Source organism: Ambystoma mexicanum, chromosome 3q (assembly GCF_040938575.1).
Source record: "Ambystoma mexicanum isolate Mex_15411 chromosome 3q, UKY_AmexF1_1, whole genome shotgun sequence".
Lineage (NCBI taxonomy): Eukaryota > Metazoa > Chordata > Amphibia > Caudata > Ambystomatidae > Ambystoma > Ambystoma mexicanum.
Window position 1 is genome coordinate 304043997 of NC_090926.1, and position 22319 is coordinate 304066315.

Here is a 22319-nt window from a genome sequence, read left to right on the forward strand (position 1 = left end):
TCATTAACAATTTTCAGGCTCCTCAACTGGCTCTACAGTCCAGCATGGTTTCCGAAGAAACCTGGATTAATCACTTCGAAGCCTTATATAAAGCTAAAATCCCTGAGACTACCACTTTGGGTTCGACCGTGACACCATGGAATCTGACATTTCCAAGAGAAGAGATTGTGTCCATTATTAAGAAAGCAAAAAAATCAAGAGCCCCTGGACCAGACGGGCTCTCCAATTTCACGATCAAACAACAGCCTGAGCTATGGGCTTCCATATGCGTATCCCTATTTGATAGGATTTGCAAATCTCAAAAAACTCCGAAATCCTGGAAATCTGCTGTGATTGTCCCAATATTCAAGAAAGGAGATAGAACTTGCCCAAAGAACTATCGTCCTGTGGCTTTACTTGACAGTTTGGGGAAAATCTATGCCACAATGTTACAACACAAACTGGTGAAATGGGCAATCGACTCTAACCACATAGACAAAAGGCAATCAGGCTTCGTAAAGCAAGTGGGCTGTTCTCTGAACTTGCTAGCTATAAATCTGTTGAAAATGGAAGCATTAAAATCTAAATCTAAGATCTACTTGGCCTTTATCGACTTTTCTTGCGCCTTCGACACCATCGATAGAGCCGGCTTGTGGGCAAAACTGCAAAGTTGGGGATGTCCAGTCGATTTAATGGCAGCAATACGCGAATTGCACTCTGAAACCTCCATAAAAATCCGGCTGGATCAATCTGGAAACGTAACAACACCTATCAAGACCCATAAAGGGGTGAAGCAAGGTTGTCCCTTAGCAGCTGCAATATTCAGTTTATTTATATCCGATATTGGACTGGCATTCGACGAAGTAAGATCTTTTCCGCCGAAGATTGGAAAGACCTGCGTAAGCTGGCTGCTATATGCTGACGATCTTGTTATTATGGATCAAACTCCCATAGGCCTACAGAGGAAACTGAACGCAGTAGCACGATATGTTGCATCAAACCATTTGGTAATAAATACAAGGAAATGCGAAATTATGGTGTTAAAAAATCTTAACAGTGGAAGACAAAACACGAAAAGCCATCCAAGATGGTACTTGGGTAGGGAGGCTATTCAGACAACCCTGAACGTAAAATACCTTGGAATGTTACTAAATTCATCAGTCAACGACGGCCCATGGTTGTCTGAAAATAAACGTAAATGCAAACAATTGGCCAGTCAAGCGGTCATCATACGGAACAAATATGGGAAATTTTCACTAAAACCGGTTCTTACCTTTTATCACCAGAAGGTAATCCCAGTATTATTATATGGCGCAGAAAACGCCTTGGGCTGTAGTTCTGACACATGGTCTTCGCTGGAGCATTGCTTTTGGTCGAAGGTACTGGCGTTGCCTAGGGGGATTGCAACAGCTTGTGTGAGGTACGAACTTTCACTTATCTCGTTACACGCAAGGGTGTGCTGGGCCCTAATAAGCTTATTTCGGAAAACACGCCAGCGCGAACACATTCCACAATTTGATATCTTTCACGACCCATCTCCGGCAAACAACAGCATGTTATCACTATGGTCGAAAAGATGTGAAGATATCTTAAGAAATCATGGGATTAGTATGGACCAGCTGCATAATGACCCGAACGCTGCCAAATTAAAAATCTGGCGCGCAGACTGGGACCAAACTTGTATGCAACGCAGCTCAGCTTCCATGATGAAGGACATCCCGCTTGAGACAAGGCCTTTTAACGTCTTACAACGTTACATTGAATTATTTCCAGACCCACAGGCTCGAAGAGTGTTCATGCTGATGCGGCTGAACGCATTTAAAACCAGTGAACGGCTGGCGTCTTGGCGTTCAAATAAAGTTGAATCCTTGATGTGTAGATTATGTACCAAAGATAAGGAAACCCTAAAGCATTTGGTCCTATTTTGCACTAATCTCCGCTCTGAAAGGACAATCCATCTGGGCCCTTGGGGAGTAAACTACCCCTCCCGGTGTGCAGACGATTGGTGGGCCCACATGTTTCAAGGATGCGACAGGAAGTTGATATTACCATTAACTCGATTTCTGATGGTAATTGAAAATCGACTGAACTCTTTGTCAATTGAAGCCCAAGGAGGCCAATGTCTTGCATAGTTGTATGTGATCTTGGTAGGGGCATTGCTAAGTGATCCTAAGGGATGGCTAAGGGAGTGTTAACGGACAATTATTTTCCTGATGAAGTGTTGTATTGTGTGTTTGTTTGTAAAACATTCTCCTTTTCTTTTTTAAAGGTTTGAAATAAACCGATAAAAATAAAAAAAAAATAAAAAAAAATGGTGACTTTACATTCCCTGGGAGACAGTAGTCAGTCCCAGGGTATGGAGTCTATGTTTGGGGGTCACTATGACACCCCTGTGTTACTGCACTGAGGGTGCTGTGTAACACACATACCAAAAACACATGAAGCCCTATGGAGTAAAAGACCCCATAGCCCATAAAACACATTCGCAGTCAAAGGACATACTCGAATCATGCCTAAGAGTGGGAGAAAAAGAGTCTCACTCTTAGGAGAAAAAAATAAACCCCAAAAAAATCCAGCAAAGCTGCTGGGGGACTCGCTAGGTTTGGGAAATTAGCCTTAACAGAGAATTCTCCCTAACACACCTTCAAGTGTTGGGAGTCATCGCTTTTCGCTCTTTGAGATGCCAGAGCTTAGCCCGGGACCGACCCCTCCGGACCCGAAGAAGGTGGGGAGTGGGAGGGCGGGTGGCAGAGAAGAACTCCAAGGCACAGACATTTCTTCGTCCGACGAGGAGGAGATACTTTCCATCCACACCATCCACAGTGGTGACGATGCTGGGAACGTCGGGGAGATGCCCGCAGGAGGCGACGACTACGTTGACACTGTCGATGGGGATGACATGGGTGCTGGGCCTAGCGACTCTGTCCCCCAGGTGCCTCTTAGAGACATATTGTAGGATATCCTCTCAATCCTCTAAACGCTGGTGTCAGAGATTCAGAGGAGGGTGCCGACAGCGGCACCACTGGTGACCCCTTTGACACCGGGGGAACCACAGGCAAAGAAGACATCCTACACCTTCATTCCAACCGTCGCTGCCCTCCCCTCTATAGGGGGACGGGGACGGACACAGTGACTGTTAGGCAGAATTATATGCAGTACCCTTTGGGAACACCACACACAATTAAGACTATAAGTGACAGTACAAATTCACCTTTGGTACAGGCCTGTATTACACAGTTAAAGTGGTAGCAATGGCTGAGCAGCCAGACTCCTCAAGAGTAAGTGAGCAGTATCAAATAGTTACACAAAGGACAGCAATTACTATGAGGCAAACACTGACTCAAGGTTTTCAAGAATATACATTTATTTCACTCTACAGTTGTATAACATTACACTATTATAAGCAGTTTAAAAATCACACTCTTAATACACCACACCACTCCCAATAAGTACCAGACAAGTTAATCTCACAAATTGAAGTAGGAGCAAAATGGCACTCTAGCAATTTAAAAGGGAGGGAAAGACGAAGTTAATAGTAATGGAACCACACCAACAGTTAAGTACTCAGGGCAATTTAGCAATAGGAACTACAGTGATAGAATCAGGTAGAAAAGGCTTAGGGCCCAAGTCAATGGGTCAAGTCTTTTGCTCAAGATCACACAGTTCAGGGCAGTTTGCGGTAAAGTTTGTGCCAAGGATTCTTGACGAGGTTGGTTGGGAGAAAAGTTAGTTCAAAGAGAAGAGAAGGATAAGCCCTCGGTTTGGAGAAAGATTTCAAACACTTTCACCGCGGCTGAAAGAAACTAACAACCGGATTTGCACAGTACCTTAAAACGGATAGGAAGCTGCAGCTGGGGCGGACGTTCTTGGTAGTTCCTGCAGGCTCACGGTTCCTGAAGCGACCGTTGGACTGACAAGAAGTAGGAAGACTGGAGGGTCCTGCACTACACAGGGAAGAAACCAGCAGCAGAGCAAAGCAACGAATAAAAGGTGTGCGCCTTAAAACCCAAGCAGGGTCTGTCCTTCCTGGCTATCCGGCCCACTGTAGCTCTGTACAGCGAATTCGACCTGAGGAGGGATCCTGGCTTGCAGTTTGGCTGAACTGGTTAGTCCCACCAGCTCAAGGGAAGAAGTTTCCTGGAGGATCTTCTCTGTTGTCCGATTCTGAAGATTCGGACCTGCAGCAGGGCTTCACCGGGCAGTTCAGTCATTGTAGAGATCCTCTTCCATCAGCTTCTCGTTGGTTCTTTCGTTCCAGTGGTGACTCTGCCTTTCCAGTCCCAGAGACCTGCTTTTTATGCAGTTTTCCACCATTCATACAGCCTGGCTGTCAATCACACAGCAGGGTGGCTGTCCTGGCAAAGACAGTCACCCAGCCAATCAAACAGGAGTGCGACTTGGGTTACCAAGGGAACCCATGGCAGGGGTCCGAAGATGTCTGCCTACCCAGACTTTCAGGCGCCTTAAGGAGGGCTTCTGTGCAGAAGCCTGTGAAAAGACGGCGGACAAAGGGACCAACCTAAAACAATACCATGGTTTAAGATAACCGCTGTATAAAAAATAGGGTAGTTGCCACTGCCACCAGCCAAGTCTTAGTGTAAAGGGAGCGAAACAATGCTCCAAGAGACACAGACACAAAGGGATAAGAATGAACCCTTTCCAATACTCCATGTAAGATGGGGTGTATTGGGTCTGTGGTTTAAAGTGACTAAAGTTAATGGCAACTTTACCCTTTCTGGGGGACAGTAGTCCGCCCCAGAAAATGGAGTCGGGGGGGGGGGGGGGTCTGAAAGACAACCCTGTGTCACTGCACTGAAGATGCTGTGTAACACACATGAAAAATGAGGCCATGGAGTAGGTGAGGCTCCCATGCTCAAGATCACATACAAAGTGAAAACACACACAGCAAAACGCATGTAAGAGTGGGGAAAAAGGCGCACACTCTTACCAGGTGAAAAAAGAAACCCTAGAAATCCAGCAAAGCTGGGAAATTAGACATTTTTGAAAATTCTCCCTAACCGCGACAACGGATACGGACGGCAATGCAGGAATGTGAGATCCTGCATCACCGGCGCCGAGGGCTTCTCCACCAGACAAAGTGGGATCCTTTCATTCCATGATTGCCCAGGCATATGAGCTTTTCCAGCTCACCCCGGAGGAGGACTTCCTGTACCAACGCCGGTAGGCTAAGAGGAAGACTATAATTTCGGTACTGCTCCTGAATGACGTCTTAGATAAGGGGCTGGCACTGCTGAGGAACACCTCCTCAGCCACAGCAAAGAGAAACTGGCTTGAAAAGAAGTACTGGGTGCCGGAGTCTGTGCCCAAGTGTCTGAGGTCTCAACCGTCGCCGGACTCTGTGGTCTCGGTGGCCACCAGGAAGAAGTCGTCAAGTTAATAATCTTCATCTGCACCCCCTTTTCAACGAGGGGAAGAAATTGGATTCCAGGGATAAGAAAGGTAATCTACTCGGCGTTGACGACGATCACGGCGGCCAACGCCTTAGCGATTGTGGCCAGATACGACCAGGAGATTCGGTACAAAATGGCTCAGCTGCTGGATTTCCTCCCCGAGGACAAATTGGTCGAGGCTTTGGAAATCCTCCAAGAAGGCGAGGTGGCGTCGGAACACAGCATCGCAGTGGCCTGGACATTTCAGACACAGGATTCCGCCAGATGGGCAACAGGGTTTGACTTTGCCGTCATGGCCGGCTCAAGACCACCAACTTTAGGCAGGAGGTCCAGACGATGGTCCTGAACATGCCGTTTGACGGAGACAACCTGTTCGGGAAGGCCATCAATGAATCCCTCCAGACCATCAAGACTGACACAGAGACGGCCTGTGCCTTGGTCACTCTGCAACACTGGCCGTCCTTTTTGTTCCTCAGGAGGGAAGTCAAGCAGGTCTTCTAAGGTTTTTGGCGAGGGCTCTTCTTCTTACCGCCAACCCTCACGTTCTTTTACCCAGGAAGCCAACAGGGGTTGCTCCAAGGCCTTCAGAGGTTGCCGCTGCCATCGTCAAGGACCCCAAGGCGGCACGCTGACCTCCAAGCAGGATTGAACCAGCCAGGATGTCTGGCCCCCACCCATGCACCCCGGTGGGTGGCTGGCTGCCGAACCTCATTAGCGTGGGAGACCATCTCCACCGATCGTTGGGTGCTGGACGCTCTCACCCAAGGACGCACTTTGGAATTTTAACGGAAGTGTCTGCGAATACCACCGGTAGCCCAACAAGAACACCACATCCCTCGGCTGCTGCTGGAGGTTCGGGCCATGTTAAGAAAAGGGGCGATAGAGCTGGTTCCACTGCGACTCCAGGGCTCTGGAATTTACTCAAGATACTTTCTCGTAAGAAAGACCGGGGGCTGGAGGCCCATTCTCGACCTACGTCAACTCAACAAATACATCAAGTCCCAGAAGTTCAGGATGGTCGCGCTGCAGCACGTGATCGGCCATCTGGAGGAAGGAGACTTCTGTCGTCGTCGGATCTAGAGGACACATATTTCCACGTCCCCATACATGAAAAGCATCGCATGTTCCTACACTTTGTTGTCCAGAGGAAGCATTACCAGTTAAAGGCTCTTCCCTTTGGACTGAAGTCAGCGCCCAGAGTCTTCACCAAGTGCCTGGTGCCGGTGGCGGCCCAGCTACGACTACAGGGGATTCATATGTAGCCTTACCTGGGCGACTGGCTCATCAGGGCCAGGTCAAAGGACATAGCAATCAATCACATGGCGAAGACCGTCCGGCTGCTGCCGACAGACCTTGGGTTCTGTGAATTATGCAAAGTCCTGCTTGACCATCACATGACACACTGTTCCTGGGATCCAGGCTCAACACGGTGTCCTGCCTGGCGTCTCCGTCGGAAGAGAGGATAGAGGTCATCTTGGGCAAGGTGCAACGGCTGTTAGCACTGAGGATCGCCACATGTAGGACCATCAAGTCGCTGCTTAGCATGATGTCATCATGCATATACCTGATTAGACTGTGCAGATTGCAGATGTAACCACTCCAGTAGTTCCTCTACACCCGTTGGGTTCAGGTGTCCGGAGGCTTCCAGGACAGGATCACGCTCGGCGAGTAGTTCTGTCGGGCACGAAGGTGGTGGGGGGGTGCGCTCCAACATTGCCGGAGGCACAGACTTCCAGAGCCTCTGTACTAGGAGACGGTCATGACGGACACTTCTCTGGAAGGATGGGGAGCCCACACCTCACGTCTTCGCGCCAGAGGTTTGTGACTGGCGGAAGAAGATGCTACACATCAATGTACTGGAGCGACGGGCAGTGTTTTGGGCCCCCAGGTAGTTTGTTGTCTCTCAAGGGCAAAGTGGCGATGGTCTTCACAGACAATACCACCACCACATTTTACATCAAGAAGTGCGGGGGCACCAGATCCCCAGCGCTCTCAAAAAAGGCGCAGGACTTGTGGCACTGGGCCGTCTGCCAGGGGATGTTCCTCATTCCGTTTCACCTGGCAGAAGTAAAGAACACTGTCACCGACTCTCTCAGCAGGGAGCTGCGCTCTTGCCACGAGTGGGTGCTTTGGCAGGATCAAGTGGACAACCTTTTCCTCAAATGGGGCAGTCTCCACATCGATCTGTTTGCAACGGCAATTAACACGAAGTGCCAGAGGTTCGCCAGCAGGTTCCCCCTGCCAGGGAGCATGGGGGACGCATTCTCCTTCCCGTGGGAAGGCCTGTTTCTGTACGCGTTCCCTCCATTGCCACTACTTCTTCGAGTCATCAGTCAACTCAGACGGTACCGGTACAGGATGATCTTTGTTGCCCCAGCGTGGTCGAAGCAGATCTGGTACCTGTACCTTCTCAGCATGTCAACGTCCCCTCCAGTTAAGCTGCCAGTGGTCGCAGACGACCTTGCCAGGGAAGGAGGTGCAATTCTGCACCACGACCCAGGATCACTGAACCTGAAGGCCTGGCTCCTACAGCATTAGAGTTCGGTGGTTACGAGCTTCCGGCGGACTGCAGGGAGGTGCTCGCCAATGCCAGGGGCGTCGTCGACTTTGCAGTGCTACGCACACAAATGGAAGCTTTTTGCGATTTGGTGCCAGTCGCAGAAGATCAACCTTCTGAGGGTCACAGCCCCTCAAGTACTTCCTTATTTACTGTCATTGGCTAAATGACAGCGCACACCTCCATCAATATACATCTGGCAGCTATCTCCCGCTATACCAGGCCTCTGGGGCGGTCTTCGCTGTGGTCACACCGTCTAGTCAAAGAATTCATCAAGGGACTGTTCTGTTTGTTCCCGCTGGTGAAGGCTCTGGCCCCGGCGGGTGAACTCAGCGTGGTGCTGACTAGACTATTGGGGACTCCTTTCAAACCTATTAATTCACTCCGCTCAAGTTTCTTTTGTGGAACACCGCTTTCTTTGTGGCCATCACCTCTGCAAGAAGAGTAGGTGAGATCCAGGCCCTGTCCTGCACGTGGTCTTACTCGACTTTCCACGAGACGAGGCTGGTGCTGCGAACGCACCCCTCCTTCATGTCCAAGGTTCCATCGGAATTTCATCTCAACAAGCCCTTGGTGTTACCTGTGCTTTTTCCAACGCCTTCGTCACCGGCTGAAAGGACTTTGCACTCGCTGGATGTGGCTAGAGTGCTGAAGTTTTATGTGGCCCGCACAAAGTGTTTGCAGAAAACCGCTCAGCTTTTTGTGAACTTTGGTCCTGTGAACCATGGCAAGGTCCTGTCCATTGCTTCCATTTCCAGGTGGCTCTCCGGCTGCATCACTCATTGTCACCTGTTGGCAAACCGATCGCTGCTACGACAGTGTTCCTGTCTGTTGTGCCCCTGCTGGACATTTGCAGGGCTGCTACGTGGAAGTAGACACACACCTTCACGGAATTCTACTGTCGACAGGGATTCCGGGGGAGGAATCCAGAGTCGGCCAAGCAGTGCTGTGCAACCTGTTCGCTTGAAGGTGAGCCTGGTCATGAGGTCAGAGATTGCTTCTGTCAAGCTCTGCCACCTCCCGTGGTTGTGTATTTATGTACTGCTGTATATTCTTTATTCATGAGCGTGTGAATCCATGCCAGACCCATGCTGGAGAACAGTTACAGGTAAGTAACTTGTTCCTTATTTACATTATGAGAAAATGCCTCACTAACCCTTCTACTAAGAGGATGTTCCCTGCCTAGCAAAACTAAATTATGGTGCTAGTTGATAGTTCAAATCAAAAGTAGTCCTCAGTCCAAACCGATCCACTAAACTGGCCCTACCACTTAAACGTAACAATGTAGATGGCGTGTCCTGCACTCTTGGTTTTTCCTCAAGTGTCTATGGTTGCCCCAGGAATTCTTCCTGGGTCTATATGCAACGGTTAGCAATTGGTGAAAAATGAGCAAAAGTTCCTCTCAAAGGAAAAAGAGTTCTTGTCAGTCTTATCCAAGATTCCTTAGAATTTCCCACGTTCAAACAAAAAAAAAAAATCCTAATTTCTTGCTAGAACAATGTCCACATTTCTTAAGATGGAGAGAAATTTCCCTGATGGCGTTCCGTCACTTGTGTGGGTCTCTCCCCAATTGGTTCAGATTGGGGGTGCCTCTATGCCCCCTCGTATCTGTTCCTCTTTCTTTGTTGGGACCTGCTGGCTTCCTTGGGTGTGTCTGCCGCACCAAGTCGCTTGGGTTTCGGTTGTATTGTATTGGGCATGCCAGAGAGGACCGGGGTTCACACTACGCATTCACTGTTCAGAGCACCCAGGGCCCAACAAACCCTCCGCTGGCACACAGATGGACAACTCAGTCAAGGGCAAGTTAGCTGTCCTTTCTTTTTCATAACGGACAGTTATCATACAGGAAAAAGAGAATTCTCCAGCAATCGCAGCTCCTGAGCCCATGTCAAGGGCTTTTGTTGAAGTCTGACATCGTAGGTCAGGGTTCTTCCCCAAAAACCTAAGAGACCACCTGATTGGGTGCCTGGGATGGTATTTCCTATCGATGGCACACTTAGGTTATCTGACCGGCCCTTGCATGCCAGGTCTGTTTTCCTGAACCTTCCCCAGAGACTATTACATTGTTGCAGGATTACCATTGATCCTTGACCTTTGCCATCCACCCCTGGATTTGTGTTCCCTGATTGGGTGTAGCTGATCTCCCCAGGCCTGGGACCCAGCTCTGTTCTCAGCGCTCTGTGCACATTCTCAAGGTGATGCGTTTGGCTAATGAGAGAAAATAATAAAGGCTTTCAACAGTATGTATATGTACTCTACAGAACTGTGTAAGCATGTTCTTTGTGTCCCCATGTAACTTCATGCAGGGATGCTAGTTTGCTTCATGCCTAACGTTACTATTCGTGGTGTCTCTAATGGCTTCAGCACAGCTGGGTATGCATCATTAGTCAGTCATGTCCAGTGAGTCACCTGGATCCATGATCAGTGTTGGGGTACCTGTATCCATGATGTTAGCTGGATAAGGTTTGAATAACTGTCTGAGAGAATATCTGGTTGCATATTTATTCATTTTTTTAACATTTATAAAGTGCACAAAAGCAGCCCAAGCACACTGTGGCGCTGGTACAAGCATGCTTACTTAGTTACAGGACGGAGCCAGGGTCTGGAGGGCGAGAGGAAGTAAAAAAAAATGCTTGTTCACTGGCCCTCCTGGGGGCTGGCCAAACAGTGACGTGCATCTTGCATCTCTGACTCTTCGCACTGTCATGCTTATAGGGGTCAGGAGGGGCATTCCAGGGACCATTTCTTTGGTATCGATAACCCCCCTCTTCCTGTGGCTCTTAGGTCTTGTGGGTCTCTGCAAACCCACTGGAGGTTTGTACTTTGGGGGAGGGGGGCCGTTCTCAGGCTTCAATAACCATCCTCCTCATCTCCTCCTTTCTCTCTATGACCCTGAAATGGGGTTAGAGCAATCCTTCCCCAACCCCTTGCTTTTTACTTTCTCAAACTGCCTTCGATCTGGGCATCTCACTTACCTTCAGCATTGCAGGGTCTGCTCCAGTGAGGGTGTGCCTTTTTTGGCAGCTGTGGCGTACTCGGCAGCTAGCCGCTTTTCCGGACTGGATAAGAGCAGGTTTTGGGTTCTACTTGTGTTGGCGTATTCTCTTCCTTCTGCTCTCTCGTGATGAGTGATGGGCTCACTCCTCCCATGGTTTCTGGTCTCCTCGTCGGTTTGTGGGCACTGGGCCCACTGCGTTCTTTGTGTGGTCGTGCCCCCAGATCAAATTTGCTTCAGATCCCTCTGCTTCTCTAAGGCCCCATACAACTCTTTATCGGGACTACAGCCTTTCCCTACGTCTCTGGCCTCTGCTCGCGCCACTGCCTGTTCTATTTGTATTTTATTAAATGTATATAGCGCTTTAATCCAAAGTGCTTTACAAGAGGAACAAGAAAAATACGAGCATTAAATAACAATTGAATCACAACCAGAGACCAGTGCAAAGAACAATTTACGATATTGCTTAGGTGAGGCGATAGTAGGGAGGGACCGAGGTGTGAGAGGGAGTAGGAGGTAAGAGTGGAGGTAGGAGCAGAGGTAAGAGAGGAGGCGAGAAGGTGTAAGAGAGACAAATGGAAGATATAAGATTAGAGAAGTGCAGGAGGGGGGTAGGAGGGAATCGAAAGAAAGGAGAAGGTGAGAAGGTACAGAAGTGAGAGAGGGTGGAGGAAGTGAGGGAAAAGGTAGTAGCAGAATTAAAAGAGGAAGCTAGAGGTGTTAGGGAGGTGAACGGAAGAGATAAGATTTTAGAGAAGTGCAGAAGGTAGGGTAGGAGGGAGAAGAACGGATGGGGAGGCGGTTCCAGTGGAAAGGAGCAAGTAGTTAGGAGTGGAAGGGGGAAGGGGCGCAGGGTGATGGGGAGGAGAAAGTAGGGAAAGATCAGCAGAGCGGAGAGTGCGAGAAGGGGTATAGAAAGTGAGAAGGGAGGAAAGGTGTCGGAGGGCAAGACCATAGAGGGATTTAAAAACTAGACAGAGGAATTTGATCTGGGAGTGAAATGAGAGCTAGCCAAGTGAGGTGAGAGAAGAAGAGATGGAGTCATGAGGAGAAAGAAAGCAGAGGGAGCAGATGGCAGAGTGGTATACATACTTGAGTGGGGAAAGGTGAGAGGAGGGGAGTCCAAAGGAAAGAGAGGAGCAGTAGAAAAGTCTGGAGAAGATGGAGGCGATTAAGAGTTTAGTCGCGTGAAATGTTAGGAAGGGTCGAATTTTATGAATGTTGTAAAGATGAAAGCGGCAAGATCTGGCAGTAAGAGAAATGTGGTCAGATGGGGAGAGGTGGGGGTCAATGTGAAGACCAAGGTTATGGGCCTGGGGAGAGAAGGAGAGTTGGTAGGGGTGGGGGGGGGAGAGAATGAAAGGGGGAGGGGAGGGAGGAGGGAGTGTGTTGGCAGGGAAGAAAAGAACTTTCAGTTTTATCAGCATTGAGAGTAAGGAAGTGAGAAGGACATCCAGGATTTAATAGCAGAGAGGCAGGAAGAGAGCTTGTGGTGGTTATCGAGAAAGAGGAGAGGAAGAGCTGGGCATTATCAGCGTAGAAGTGGTGTGAGATACCAAATGAGGATATGATGGGAGCTAAAAAGGAAGTGTAAAGAGAAGAGAAAGGGACCAAGGACAGAACCTTGGGGGGATGCTGTGGTTAAGAGGAAGGGTGGGAGAGGTGGAGCCACCCCAGGAGACAGGAAAGGTGCGGTTAGCAAGATAAGAGGCGAACCAGTTAAGGACAGAGTCTTTGAGTCCAGTAGAGGAGAGAGAATTAAGAAGAGGATGGTCAACAGTATCAAAAGCAGCAGAGAGGACGAGAAGAATAAGAAAAGAGGAGTGCTTAGAGTAGTGTGGAGAGAGTTAAGAACGGAGATTAAGGCAGTTTCAGTAGAGGGGAGGAGGGAGTGGTTGGAGATGAAGGAAGAAAGTTGAGCGTAGACCATACGTTCTAGAAGTTTACAGAGGAAGGGTAGGAGAGAGATGGGGGCAATAATTGGATGTGAGGTGGGGAATAGCAGAAGGGTTTTTTGAGACTGGGGATAATGGTTGCATGTTTAAAAGGAGTAGGAAATGTGGAGGTTGATACAGATGTTGAAAAAGGAGGTGAGATAGGGTATGAGGAGGGGGTAGATTTTAGGAATGAGGGGAGTAGGAATGGGATCAGCAGGAGAAGCAGTATGATGCGTTTTAGATAGAATGGTAACTTCAGATTGAGTCACAGGAGTGAATGAGGACATGGGGGAGGGTGGAGGAGAGTAAGAAGGGGAGGAGAGGTTAGTAGTTCAGAAGCAGATGGAGGAGAGGCAATGGAAGGCTCAGGGGTAGCTGGAGAGAGAAGTTGGGATAAGGTCTGAAAGATGCAGCGAAGACTGAGAATGGAGAAGGTTGGAGAAGTAGGTGCGTTTGGCAGAGTTGAGGCAGGAGTCTTAGAGGGTATGATAGGAAAAGTAAGCTGATTGTTTGGATGGGGTGGGGTGTTTGAGCCAGAGATGTTTGCACTCCTGTCAGAGTCCCGATTCTCTGTATTGTTTCTCTTTCTTGTTGGCTCTCAGTTTGAGAGCGGGGGGACCCTGTCCTCTCAGTTTCTGGACTCCAATCCAGGTACGGCTTGCTTTTCGCGGCCTCTACTTCTCACACCCTGCGCATTGCTGGGCTTATGGGATGACTTCTCCCTGGCGCATCCGCTTCATTCCATGCTACAGGTGGCTATATTTGGCTCCGCCCCTTGCCGACATCCTCACATCATTGGGATTCTTCTCCACTCCAGGTTAATTAGTCCTTTATTTGTTTTCCTGAACGAGAGAGGGCCTATTGTTCAGCACAGGTTGTCAAGCATGTAGAAAGTTCACCATTACCTCGAGTTAGACATGAAGATATCCCCATCATCTAAAGACACCCAGATAGATGTGGTGTTCAGATTACTTTTCCCCATATAAGCAGATATCTTGTCTGTAGGGAGATCACCATGGGAATGGGAGTCCTGGTCCCCTAAAGTGGAGTCGCTTCCAGTATGGTCCTGCTTGCCAAAACCCTCAAGAGGGTTTTTGTGAGGGCTCCCGTCCCTAGCCTCAACTGGTGTGGTTCCCCATAGGGGGAGAAGGGACAAATACCCTGGATTAGTCGCATCAGTGATGGAGCAAGCTGCTGAATACATCTCGGAACTGAGAAAAAAGCCACAGAATGTGACAAGCTCTCCAATCTGGCTTGGACGACCGGTGAATCTGGGAAGGCCCTAGTTAAGTTTCGAGATGCTTCTCGTTGCTGAGAAAGTCCGGTTTTGCACCTGATGTGCAAGCTAAATTACTCTAGATGCCCTTTGACGGCCAGTCTCGTTGGCTCAAAAGCCTGGAGAAGCTGCAATCCCCCAAGGTGGCTGCAAAATACTTGTGTGTAGCAATTTGTCAGCAACCATTGCATGCACCTACTCAGCCCTGTTTGTTACTGTGGGTTCTTCAGCCAAAAAGGAAATGATCAACCTACCTTCAGACAAAGATTCCGCAAGCCTTCGAAAGGAAGACCGGGGAAGGCAAGTCAGTTATCCTCGGTCACTTCTGGCTGGTCAGTGGCAATGGCGGTAACAAAGCCTTCCTAATCTTGTCCCACACACCTCTCCTGTGGTGTTGGAGGCACCTAACCCACTACTGCGAAGAATGGCAATTCATTACTTCCGCCATGTGGGGCAAACAGTCTCAGAATGTACTGTCCACCTTTCATCAGCCACCCCTCTCCCACCCCGATTCCAAAACCACTGAGCCTGCTACTCCAGCAGGGGATTGCTTCCCTGCTAGAGAAAAGTGCATTAGTGTATGTACCTCTAGCTGAAAGGAATCAGGGATGGGGGGTGTGGGAGGGGATATTCCCTTGTTTTTTGATTCCTGAAGGGCAAATTCAAGATGGTAACTTTTGCAGATTCTCCAGGCTCTAGAACTCCAGGATTGGCTGGTGTCATTTGTGGATGCTTGCTTCCATGTGTCGATGCATTCCAAGCACAGAAAGTACCCGAGTTCTGTGATTGGCAGAGTGTACTACCAGTGAAAGTACTGCCATTTAGGCTGCCCCCTACCCAGAAGGTCTTTACCAAGCTGTTAACTGTGGTGGCAGCCAGTCTGGGGAGGGAATTGGTCTTCCATTACTTGGATGACTGGCTCAAAAGAGCAAAGTCAAGATCATCACCTACACTGTCTGCCACTTCCTGTCAAACTGGGCTTCTCCCGGGTGACCCTTTCACAAACGCTCCAGTTCATCAGAGCATTTCTGTACTCCTCCAAAGGGAAAGAGTTCCCTCCTGAGTATAGAGCTTCAAACATCCAGATATGGTCTCAACATTTCAGAACACCCAAGCTTTGTCGACCATCAACCTTTCAAGGTTTCTTGGTCTTTGGCATCCTCATCCTGCATTTTCCAGTTCCAGAGGCCAGACTGAGGATGATATCCCACTAATGGGACATCAGGTCCGAGTGGTCACAGTTTTTGGGCAACATGGCGAACCTGTTACAGGTCCTGACCAGTGGTGGTCCAGTAAGGAGAACTTAATGAAATAACTTTTTAGGCAACCTTGGCCGGATTTGACAATGGTGGGGGATGCCTCACTGAAGGGTTGGGGCACGCATCTGAATGTACTCCGAGTGGAGTATGGTAACCAGCGGAAGGGAAACTCCACATAAACCTTTTGGAGTTGACAGCAATCAGACTGTGCTGATGGCATTTTGTTCCATCCATAAAGGGGAAGATGGTCGTGATTATGTTGTATAAGGCAGTGGCCAGGCACTATCACAAGAGACAGCGTAGGTTCACTGCCACTGTGCAGAGAGCCAGTGCAACTCTGGATTTGGGCATTGCAAAGATAAATCTCCTTGTCTGCAATTGATTCAGCTGGGGAGGAGAACATGTTGGCGGACACTTTGAGCAGGCAGGATTCAGTCTCCCATAAATGGGAGCTATGTCAGGAAGTCCTTAAACAGATCTTCACCCTGTGGTGAGAAAATCAATCCCAGAAGGACTTAGGGCATACTCCACTAGAGGAGTGGCATCTCCCTCGGCTCTGTACAGTGGAGTACCTACCAATGACTATTTTCCAAGCAGCAACATGGTCTTCCCTCTACACGTTCGCTAAGCATTATTGCCTGGATGTCTGCAATGTTCAGGACGCCCGGTTCGGCAGAGCAATATTATAATGCTTTGTAAAGTGATGACAGGAGTAATTCATTCCCACCTCCTGGAAGAACAGTGCTATGGAAGTCTAAGATTGGGAATCTGCAGGAGGAAACGGTCCATTAGAAGAACAAATTACTTACCTCGGTTTGTTCTTTCTGATGGCTATTCCTCCTCACCCTTCTAACCTGCCCCTCAATTCAGAGCTCTAACTGCCTGTACAAGTCTTTCCTTCTCTATTAGAAGGCCCATGCTGGTCTGCAAAGTACATTGTACCCTTGATGAGTACAAAACACAATTACCCAACACTGCTGAGCAGGGGGAAAAATGAGAAAACCGAGGTCAATGGGTGCAGTGCCATTTTGTCAAAATGGCCCCGGTCTTTTTTTCGCCATTTACTGTTTGAGATCTTCCTTGGTTTTTACTCTGTGCGTCAAGACAGGCTTGAGCCCTTTGTTTGTCTTGCCTTTGGCGGGGTTCAGCCCTGAAGCCCGCCCCTGGCTCCAGTGTGTCTGAAAGGACATGATGTGAGGGAGGGTCCTAAAACTCTGTCGTCTTTAGGAATGCCTGACTACAACTAGTGCTGGCTGGCTGTCCTTTTGGGACAGCTACACTGCTGTGCGATTGACAGCTTAGGCTGTTCATGAATGGGAAAAACCTACTTAAAAGGCAAGGGTTTTGGGACTGCAGGTGGAGTCGACCACTGGGAGAAACAACAGACGAAGTAACCGTGAACGAAGCTTGCTGCAACCTCCTGGACCTTTGAATTGCCCGGTGAAGCCCTGCTGCTGTGCTGAACTCTTTTTTTTTTTTCACCTCGACAGAGAATCTCCGGATGGAATGACTTCTCCCCTTGGGTTAGTGGGACCAGCTAACCCAGAGACGAACTCCACTGGACCACCATCCCGACTTGCTGTGCCTCTCTGCTTCGGAAGCCCAATGCCAGGGGTCAAGTGTTCGTAGTCGAGTGCAACGTCTGCCGCGGAACGAATTCGGCTAGAAGCTCCAAAAGACTCCTAGGGACCCTCCAGAATGAAGACCTCCCAATCCAGAGTCCCCTCACCAGAGTGCAGGACCAAGGGAGCGAAGAGAGTCCAACCGGTGTCCAAGAAGCTGAACAGTGCTGTTTGTGAAGTGCTGAAACTGCAAAGTGCTGCTGAACCGAAAAGAGCCTGTAGCTGCTGATGACCTTTAAAGTACCACCATAGGAGCCCTCCAGACGTCCTCCCTCTTGTCCCCACAACTGAGGCTCAGGAACAAGGGTCTGCACCGCTGTAGCAAGACAGAATCCAGCTGGACCACTCTTCTTCTAACCAGAGGTACTGTTTAGGCTTGGGGTACTTACCTTATTGCCTTTAGCCGTGCTCTTCTCACTTGGGAATTGCACTGGCTTACCTTTTTACGAGTTGAATCTAACTCTCTTCTCACAGGCTTAATAGCCTGTGACCCTACAAGTGATTGTTGGGGAGAATTCTCATAAATGTGCCAATTCCTCCCACCTTAGAGCCTTTCAGCTCTTTTGCTAAACTTTGGGACTTTGAACTTTTCAAATCAATGTGTTTTCTGTGTTTGGTTCTTTTGGTTGTGGAGTCTAACCAACTCCATTGGCATTATCTTTTCAATTGTGTCGCGCAGCACCGGCAGTCAAATGCTACCCTTTCTTCTCAGAATGGCTCGCGGCAATGGTTTTACAACTAACTACCATGATTTTTCCCGACAGTAAACTATTCGTAACTCCGGTAACGTTAAATCGCGGGAGCCATGTTTTTCAAGATTGCGTCTGAGCCGCCTTTGTTTAAACAGGTCCCGGTCGTCTTTTTTCGCCATTTCTTTGTGGAAATGTCATTCTATAGTTTTTCTCTGCACGCCAAACCAGGTTTGGTCTCTTTGTTAATTCGCCTTTGGTGGGCTTCAGGAGTGAAGACTGCCTCTGGTGCCAAAGTGTCTAGGGTGGGCAGGAAGTGAGGGAGGTGTCCGAAACTCCCTGTGCTTAGTCTCCTAGGAGACCCAAATGCACTCTGGGGTGATTGGCTGGCTGACTGTCCGGCAAGGACAGCCACCCTGCTGGGTGAGTGACAGCTAGAATAAATGGGAGAGAACTGAATAAAAGGCGAGTCTCTTGGCTTGGGAGGCAGAGTCGACCACTGGACGAAGGAACCGAAGAAGAGCTTGAAGAGGACGGCTTCTGCAACTCCTGGACCATTGGTTTGCCCGGTGAAGCCCTGCTGCAGGTCCGAATCGCCAAGTAGGCATAGACAGAGAAGCCCTGCCAAGGACGACTTCTCCCCTTTTGAGTTGGTGGGACCAATCAACTCCAAAGTAAGCCACCTGGATACATATCTCGGAGCTGGTTGAATTTCCTCAGAGTTGCTGCAAGAAACCGTAGGACCAGGGAGTGTGTGTGTTACTTACAGCCACTGGAATTGAAGTTTGTCAGTTGCAAGTTTTTTGACCCGTCCGAATGCAGTGCAGGAGTCCCCTGACATCCTCCCTCTTGCCCCCACAATTGAGGCACGGGAACAGCGAGATCTGCAGGAACTGCCAGGAACAGAAGTCATCAGCTGCATCTGTTTCTTCATTGTAAGGTACTGTGAAAACAAGACTGAAGTACTTGCTTCTCTCGGTGAAAGTGCTTGAAACTTTTGCAACTCGCATGTCTATTCAGCTTGTGACCCAACATATGATTCTCCCTTTTTACAAACTACTCCTGAGAACCTGTGCCGAAACTTTACTGTTTACTTACCAGAACCGCTTTATCCTATCCAAGACTTTCGCCCATTGACTTTGGCCTAGCCTATTGAATTTATTTGACTCTTCTGGTGAAATCCAAGTATCTGCACTGTCTAAGAATAATTGTAAACATTCATGTTCTAATAATCTTTTCCTTTTACTCCTCTTGAAAAGTATTGTGAAATAGTATTTAAGTATATTTGTGTGTTATTATATAATTGCCGCCTCCTAATGAATGTTTTATAACTGACAGATAAATAAATTAATAATTATTTATCAGAGAAACCTTGAGTGTAAGTTTATTTGAACACCTGTGATTGTAGACCTCTGTAACATCATTACTGCTCACATTCCCCTCTTGGGATAAGCCTAGCTGTTCAGCCCTGCTTCCAAAACTGTGTAGTACAGACTTATACCAAAGGTTGGTTTGCTTACACCTGTTGTCATAGTTGTGTGTAGTGTTCCCAGAGGGTACTGCATACAAACTTTAGCTAACAAGGTGATGAAAAAATATAGGAAAAAAGCAAAAGTTGAAATCCCCCAAAAATAGGAATTCTGTCTTAACATTTTGCTCTCCATAAAAAAATAACTTTTTGAATCCTTGTTTAATCGCCCTTATTTAATTGTGGCAATTGCAGGTGTATTAAAATGAATTCAATGCTTTTGATCCATGGGTGGGCTTCTTCATTAATTACCTTTGCTTTGTAGAGGAGCCTGGCAAGGAGGACAAACCAGCAGTTGGTGTAAAGGGCTCGAACAACAGCGAGTGGCTAAAGCAGTTTGACACAGTGCTACCAGGGTACACTCTGAAGAACAACGTGGACATTCTCACTCTTCTGGCTCAGGTCTGTGTGAATGTTTTTTTTGTTTGTTTGCGTTGCGCTACTCTTTCGTTAGGGACTCCTTTCCTATGTCCATACCTCAAACCTGTTATCTCTAGCACATTATTAAGTACAATTATCATTTTGTTTCTTCATGCTATGTTTTTAAGCTTCACAGCATGCAGGTGATTAAGTGGATATGCACCATCTTAACCACATGCTAATCCGTTTCTCATCCATGCGTGTCTGTCTGATGGAGCCATGTCATAACCTCCTACTCTAGTTTAGTGAAGTTAATTTCTACCCCACGGAAGGAAATGGTAGTCGCTCATATTTCAGTGGGAATAAAATGCTCATCTGCGTTAGTCAGCCCACCCCAAGTCCCACAACTTCCCTTCCTCACTCCACTCATCTACTGCTCCTGCTTTCTTCCCCTCCGCCATTGGGCTCCACGAGGTGGCATCGGCTGACAAAAGCTACAGCACAAATGGGTAAGCCCAGCTGGGCTCTGTGTAATTTCACTCCCTTTTTGCTGGCGTTCCTTGTCTAATCACATTTGGGGAATCATGTGCTGTTTTCAATCTTGTGCACATAGCAATCGTGCACAAGCGTTTAACTACTACTTCAAATGGATTGTGTCCTCCAACGTATTCCACATCTTTGACATGTAATGTCAACAGCTGTGTACTTAAGAAACTTTTTTGGCAGAGGGCATCCTGCGTCGCTGGCGTCTGGTCGATGTGCCTTGAAGGCCTCTGTCAAGGGCGACGCCACTGGGTGTTATAAATAGGACGCACGGCGCCGTAGCCTCAGTTCTGTTTTTTCCGCAAACGTGTTTGCTTCGGAGACTCGGCGTGCCTCGTGTATTCCTTGTGAAAGTCTTCTTCAACCCCTCCAACTCCGCGGTTTGGATTAAAGACTTGCCGGGACTGCAAGTCTAAGATGCCGATTACCGACTTGCATCGCATTGGTTGGTGGTGCCTGGGCGAGATTCACACCACCGACGACTGTTCCAAATGCCAGTCACTGACTGCTAAGGCCTTGCAGGAGCGTAAGTGGAAGCTCCAGGTAGGTAGGGGTTCTAAACCCAGTAAGTCCCGTAAAACTTCTAAGGGGTTGTCCACCGACGATTCGAGGGGCGACTCTCTGTGTCGGAAGGAGTCCCGGGGATCTCGGACCCAGACTGGTTCCCGCCATTCGTCGTCGTCCTCTCAGCATTCCAGGAAGTGCCGTCACCGGTCGCCTTCCTCGTCGTCCTCGGAGGATGGAGCCGCAAGGAAAATGGCTTGTCCAACTAAGTACTCGACTCCGGAGGAGTGGGCTGCCTTTAGGGAGCAGATGCTGGCGATTTTCCAATCCCAGGGCACAGTTCCGTCCGCGTCTTTGGAAGAAGCCGACAAGGAACTGTCTCAATCCGTTGCTCGTACGCCTTTGGGCTCGAGTCCTCGGCACGACTCATCAGGAACCTTCGAGGTCCTGTTCGGACAAGGCTCAGGATGGTCGCAAGAGACGTGCTTCCAGGTCTCGGTCCTCGTCCCCCGCGAGACCGCAGAAACCTGGTAAGGGCTCGAGGTCGTCTCCGTCGGCGCCATGTCCTTCGGATACGAGCGTCACAGCTTTGCCTTCACACCAGCCCTCAGTGCCGTTATTGCCGCTAAAACCGTCAACGCCTTCGGGGCCTTTTGGCAGGAATTTGCCAATGGAGATCCCTGGTACTGTGGATCCTCCAAGGAAGGCTATTTCCCAGTCTGAAAGGCCTGTTAATGACTCCTGACCCTCTTCTGCACTGAGGCAGGACTTTTACCTCCCTCTGGATGAGATCTATGAGGATGAGGCGAGGCCAGATGTAGATTTTGACCCTGTTGAGCCTGATTTGGCTCCTTTCTTTTCCGGGGACAGTCAATTGGAAGAGTTGCCAGAGGCTTGGACATTTCACCCGAGGTGGAGTTTGGCAGGGCTGAGCCTGGGGTTCATGCCGAGTCGTCCTACAGGAGACTGATGGCTAGGGTCACTGAGTATCTTGGTTGGTCCAGTCCTCCTGAAGCTTTTATTCAGGATGATTTGACAAATATATTGGATCGAGGTCTGTCCTCTGACCCGGTGTTACCTTTTCATTTGCCATTGCAGAAAATCGTGGCGGCTGCTTGGCAGTCACCGGAATCTCTTCCGGCAGCTAACAAATCGTTAACTAAAAATACTGCCCTTCCGGTAGCGACCCAAGCTACCTTTCCTCTCACCCCACTCCCGAGTGTTTGTTGGTTCAGGCGGCCACGGCCACCTCGAGCCAGGCGACGTACCCTACCATCCCTCCTGAAAGGGACGACAAACGCTTTGACGATTGGGCACATGAGGTGTTTTCTGCGGGGAGTATGGCGCTGAAAACGGCTAACTCCACTTGTGCCTTAGGAAGATTTTCACACACTCTGTGGCACTGTTTCTCTTGCGGCTGAGCATATTCCCGAAGGGGAATAAAGGGATGGGTTCCTTGCTCTCGTGCAAGATGGCAAGGGTGCCATGTGTGAATCCCTTCAGTCGGGTTTGGACACGGCCGACAGTGTTAGCCGGTCCATGGCTGCAAGCACCGTTATACGCAGATTTGCGTGGTTGCGGAAGTCTGGTTTTGCTCCGGATGTGGAAGCCTGTCTTTTGAACATGCCCTTTGATGGCCCCAATTTGTTTGGCAGCAAG

General features: G+C 48.9%; 1 protein-coding gene across 3 annotated transcripts in view; it reads left to right on the plus strand.

Moving 5' to 3' along the window:
* Positions 1–22319, plus strand: part of KMT2D (lysine methyltransferase 2D) — a 2224302-nt gene that overhangs the window by 1946623 nt on the left and 255360 nt on the right. For all 3 annotated transcript variants that reach the window (XM_069653836.1, XM_069653837.1, XM_069653838.1), the window contains one exon: positions 19519–19655. In XM_069653836.1, the coding sequence (XP_069509937.1) occupies positions 19519–19655 (137 nt within the window). The remainder of the gene's footprint in view (positions 1–19518; positions 19656–22319) is intronic.